Below are 5,482 nucleotides of genomic sequence, written 5' to 3'. Positions count from 1 at the left end.
ATTATAGAAAGACTGTAATCATAGTTCATTGGACTAAGTTCTGATATTCATGTACTATACTCAGTTGAGAGTCTTAGATACATCATTTGCTGAAACACAAGGAAAATAACTTATAAACCATACTGAGGAGATTTCCACACTGTAGGGAAGTCATGCAGTTACTTTTTCCTCCCCTCATGCTGGACATTTATAATTTCTTTGCTTAATTGGAAATATGTGAAAATACTGAAGTTAGATTTGATTGATAACTGTGACTTCTTAATGACTCAAAAAAATATACCATAGACTGTAGATAGGTGTAGTTCTGGTAATCAAAAGAACTGTAAAATTATTGCAAAAGACATGAGAGAGTTTATGCTGATATTATCAGATAATACAGCTCTCTACATAGCACTATGCAAATTCCTTAGTGGTTATTATAAATGCTTGCAATCTGTATGAGCATTTTGATTATCAATATTATAAGTCAAGACATATTTTTTCTATAAAAGCATCATATATTAATAATTTATAATTTGCAAACCATAAGTCTTTAAGGCAACTAACTCTCCCCCTCTGTAGTGTGGATGCAGCTATGAACAACATGTAAATGAAAGGGCTAAGGCATGTCTAATACAGCTTTTAATATAAATAGTTCATGAGCCAAATTTGCCCAATAGGCTATAGATAGTCCATCCACTTGCTGTCTTAAAATTTCCCATAAACTTTGATCAGTTGGGCAACAATCTTATAAAATATTTCCAGAGAGAAAGATAAGATAAATATTTCTGCAAGAGAATATTCTCTTCCATTATAGGTTATTACACAATATTGCTTATAGTTCCCTGTGTGATACAATAAAACTTTGTTGCTTGTTGCATATCTATTCTTGTAATTAGATATATAGCATTCTATTAACACTAAGTCAAACAAGTTGAGTCAAAATGTCAAATTTTTTATTTAGGAAAAAATTCATAAATTTTCTAAGATATATATATATATATACTTCAAATACTATCTATATATATGTATATGAAAACTGTTCTACTATGCTTGATGAAAGTTTGAGAAAGGACATCAAAAAAATGTAGAAGAGATGGAGAAATCTGAAAACAAAAGCTAAGTGAGATGAGAAATCTGAAAACAAAAGCTAAATGAGAAATCTGAAAACAAAAGCTAAATGAGATGAATATGAAATAGAAAAAGTGAAACCAACTAGATAAAAGTAAAAGGTCATCCTATGGTCCAGTTCTTTTTAAACATGGCTGCTCCTTAGAAACATATCTGGAGCTTTGGAGGAAAAAAGCAATACCTGGGCATTTGTATTTTTCAAAAAATTCCAAGATAATTCAGATATGTATCTTGATTTTAAAATGTGATTATAGGTTTTCCTATTAAATATTAGTGTCGATGATATAGAATTCTATTGTTGACCAATCATGATACAATGATATTAAGTGAGTAATAGTTACATAATCATAATAGTAAAAGATGTTTATCAGTTTTCACAATCATTAGCCAGACAAAAAAAATTAAAGATAACAGCAATTGCAAGCTATAATGGGAACATGATTAACCTAATAATATGAAATTATTACATACAGTTTGGGAGGTTAAGCAGAGTGATATAGTAATTGGAAGTACATACATGCACATGTTTTCATCCACCCAGTCAGTCTGTCTTTTGGTTGGTGCATTTGACTCATTTACATTTAAGGTAATTATCAATATGTATCATCCTATTATCATTTTCTTAATTGTTTGGGGTTTATTTTTTGTAGGTTTTTTCCTTGTCTTGTTTCCTGCCTAGAAAAGTTGCTTTAGCATTTGTTGTAAAACTGGTTTGTATGTCAATGTATGGCAAAAACCACTACAATATTGTAAAGTAATTAGCCTCCAACTAATAACAATAAATGGGAAAGAAAAGAAAAAAGAAAAAAAACTGGTTTGATGGTGCTGAATTCTCTCAATTTTTGCTTATCTGGAAAGCTTTTGATTTCTCCATCAAATCTGAATGAGAGGCTTGCTGGGTAGAGTATTCTTGGTTGTAGGTTCTTCCATTTCATCACTTTAAATATATCATACCATTCCCTTCTGGCTTATAGAGTTTCTGTTAAAAAGTCAGGGGATAACCTGATGGAATTTCCCTTGTATGTTATTTTTCCTTTGTTACTTTTAATATTTAATAAAGTTCTTATATAACTTAGAATTATGAAAGAATCTTGAAGCTCCAACAATAATAAAGTCTAAGGATAAGCAATGAAGTGTATATGTAGAAAACTATTATACGTCAAGAATATGACTAAAACTAAAGTAGATTGAGTGCTATTTTTGTAAGATTTCACATTGATTTTATTACTCAAAAATATTAAATAATTGTGATTAATGAAAGGGATTATTTTGTAGAAGTCCTCATTGAAGTTTTCTGTGGGATGAACATAAACATTCCCAAGGGAGATTCACTATAGAAGAGAGTCAGGAGGCTCTGAGAACACCAATGGAAGCTTCCAGAAATCCCCGATGTTCCACGTCATAGCACAGCCGTCGCCTGGACTTTGTTCCCAGGAGATCAACACATGTCTGTCTTCATAGGCTGCAACAGCTAAACTTGAATATTTGAGCATTTAGTGCAACTAAATGCCAGATCCTAGTTTAAGAATCTACACTCCCAATACCCCAAGTTGCCATGTCACTTGCAGTTCTCGCTTTAAATATTGCTCCCTTAAACTTCTAGACCAACGTTATTGAAGAGGATGATCATATACTTCCACATCTTCTTAAGGTTTCTGATATTCTATTTTTATTTCCATGAATCATCATAAAATAGAGAAAAAATAATCAAATTTGATTCGTGTGATGTTTACTAGTGTCTGGCAGAGTAGCAATGATTTATCTTCTATTATTCACAGCAGAAATGTGAATATCTAAAATAAGATAAGAGAGCTATCATGATTTTAGCAAACCAGGTATACAGAATGATAGACACATCCAGTGGAGCTGGAAATCAGTTGAATGGCTTTGGATTGATAGGAGAGGTTTTCCTCTACATTTCTGGAATATCCTTTTGGATCAGTCACCTCATGCAAAAGATAAATGTGGGGTAGAATTCCAAGGGAATAAAACAGTTTTTCATAAAGTTTAAAGCTGAGAAGCAAGGATGTTCAAATGGAAAATGTACTGGGTTAAAGTCTGGGTGACAGAACTGCTTCTATCTGAGGCAAGTAGTTACTTTTCGGTTTGTGCCTCAATGCAAAATAAAAAATTGATAAATACTGCATATCTTTTTAAGCTCAAAAACATACACAGTTTTCTATACATATATTCATAGAAAATTTTAGAGAATGTCAAACATTAATGATTTCAAAGGAATTATCAGACAAACCATTAAGCAAATGTTATTTAATATATAAAATAATGGCTCTATTTATTCTATTTTCTTGTAAATACTAATACCTATAATATATTTTCATATTGATCATTACATTCATACTAATATAAAAATATAGCTGGCAATTAAATTATCTAATCATTAAACATTTTGAAGTTTATTTTATTTGCTAAGAAAATCATGAATTGATTTCTTGTTTCATAAAAGGTGTTGTCACATTATTCTTCTAAGTTTCATTTATATCTTATGATGGAAGTAAGATCACCCAGTTCTCTTTTAGATGGCAGTGTCTTCTGATACCTACATGACAAAAAATGATGTATGTTTTATAGAATTATCCCAACAAAACTGCAATGACTTGCATAAATTAGACAAAGCAAAAAGTATCGAAATCATTTATCATCTCTGAATAATATGACTCTATAAATATTTCCTAACTTCTCCTGTTAGATTTAGAATAAGAGAACTATTATATAAAACATGACCCACAATGTATGACAAAACCCACTGAAATGTGAAGTAATTAGCTTCCAACTAATAAAGAAAAAAAATTTTTTTAATTAAAAACAAAAAACACATGACCCACAAATACGTTTTAAGAAAAATTGTAAATAAAGTAATTAAAAGAAAACAATATGGGCATGAATTAGAGAGAATACTTTAGAATTGATGATGATATTGATCATAATGAATTATATTTTTCATCTCTTCCTTTTAATACACTTTCTACCTAAATATATTTAAAAGAAGAAAAAAGGAGGAAAAAAGAGAAAGAAATGAACCACACAGTGATCACAGAGTTTGTCCTTCTAGGCCTTTCTGATGATCCTGAGCTTCAGATTGTGATTTTCCTCTTTTTATTTATCACATATGTATTAAGTGTCACTGGAAACCTGACCATCATCACTTTAACCTTGGTGGACTCCCATCTCCAGACGCCAATGTATTTCTTCCTTCGAAATTTCTCTTTCTTAGAAATCTCCTTTACTACTGTGTGTATCCCTAGATTTCTGGGGGCAATTATTACCAAAGACAAGACTATTTCTTACAACAATTGTGCAACCCAACTCTTTTTCTTTATTTTCATGGGGGTGACTGAATTTTACATTCTAACCGCTATGTCCTACGACCGCTATGTTGCCATCTGCAAGCCCCTGCATTACACAGCCATCATGAGCAGGAATCTCTGCAGCCTGCTTGTGCTCTGTGCTTGGCTGGGTGGGTTTCTAACCATTTTCCCGCCCCTTATGCTTCTCCTCCAGCTGGATTACTGTGCTTCCAATGTCATTGATCACTTTGCATGTGACTATTTCCCCCTTTTACAATTGTCTTGTTCAGATACATGGTTCCTAGAAATAATTGGTTTTTACTTTGCTTTGGTTACCTTGCTATTCACTTTGGCCTTAGTGATTTTGTCATATATGTACATTATTAGAACTATTCTGAGAATCCCATCTGCCAGTCAGAGAAAAAAGGCCTTCTCCACTTGTTCCTCTCACATGATTGTCATCTCCATCTCCTATGGAAGCTGTATATTCATGTATGCTAACCCCTCGGCCAAAGAAAAGGCATCATTGACAAAAGGAGTAGCTATTCTCAATACATCTGTGGCCCCCATGCTGAACCCCTTCATCTACACCCTGAGAAACCAGCAAGTGAAACAAGCCTTCAAAGACATGGTCTATAAAGCAGTCTTTTATGCCAATAAATGATTTTTTGGTCAACTTTAAAGGGCAGCTTGGTTAATTCTTGAAGTTCCTTAAAGTCTCTATAACTATGGTTGGACTTTACAGTCTCTTAACACGCCACCTGACAGTTGCTGTATTATTTTCCCAGTCTGTTACTTCTGCTTCCATTTTGTTTCTCCAGTGTATTGCTTTTTGACATTTAAAGATATAACAAAGGTTATTTCTCATGCAAAAGTTTTGTAAAAATGAAATGCATTTCTTTAAGATATAGCACAATGTGACAGATAGTTTTAATTCTCTTAATCAGTTCCTGAAAAGATCCTATGATGCCACCTTGTACTTCAAATATAGAGTTTCAAAATGAGTGTGTAATTTCCTGTATATTTTCAAGATGAACATTGATATTTCCTATGGCTTAAAGAATATA

The 5,482-nt window shown here is 32.2% G+C and overlaps 1 protein-coding gene across 1 annotated transcript; it reads left to right on the top strand.

The window, feature by feature from the left end:
• The first annotated feature begins 4,143 nt into the window (after positions 1 to 4,143).
• Positions 4,144 to 5,079, top strand: LOC136166195 (olfactory receptor 6C3). Its single transcript, XM_065932226.1, has one exon. It carries the CDS (start codon positions 4,144 to 4,146, stop codon positions 5,077 to 5,079), a length of 936 nt encoding a protein of 311 aa, XP_065788298.1.
• Positions 5,080 to 5,482: the final 403 nt, after the last annotated feature.

This window comes from Muntiacus reevesi, chromosome 4 (genome assembly GCF_963930625.1).
Source record: "Muntiacus reevesi chromosome 4, mMunRee1.1, whole genome shotgun sequence".
NCBI classification, from domain to species: domain Eukaryota; kingdom Metazoa; phylum Chordata; class Mammalia; order Artiodactyla; family Cervidae; genus Muntiacus; species Muntiacus reevesi.
The sequence above is the reverse complement of the archived record's forward strand: the minus strand, read 5'-3'. Positions and strand labels throughout refer to the sequence as shown.

Coding starts and splice junctions, on each gene's coding strand:
- LOC136166195 (XM_065932226.1), top strand. CDS start 4,144: ATGAACCACACAGTGATCACAGAGTTTGTCCTTCTAGGCCTTTCTGAT.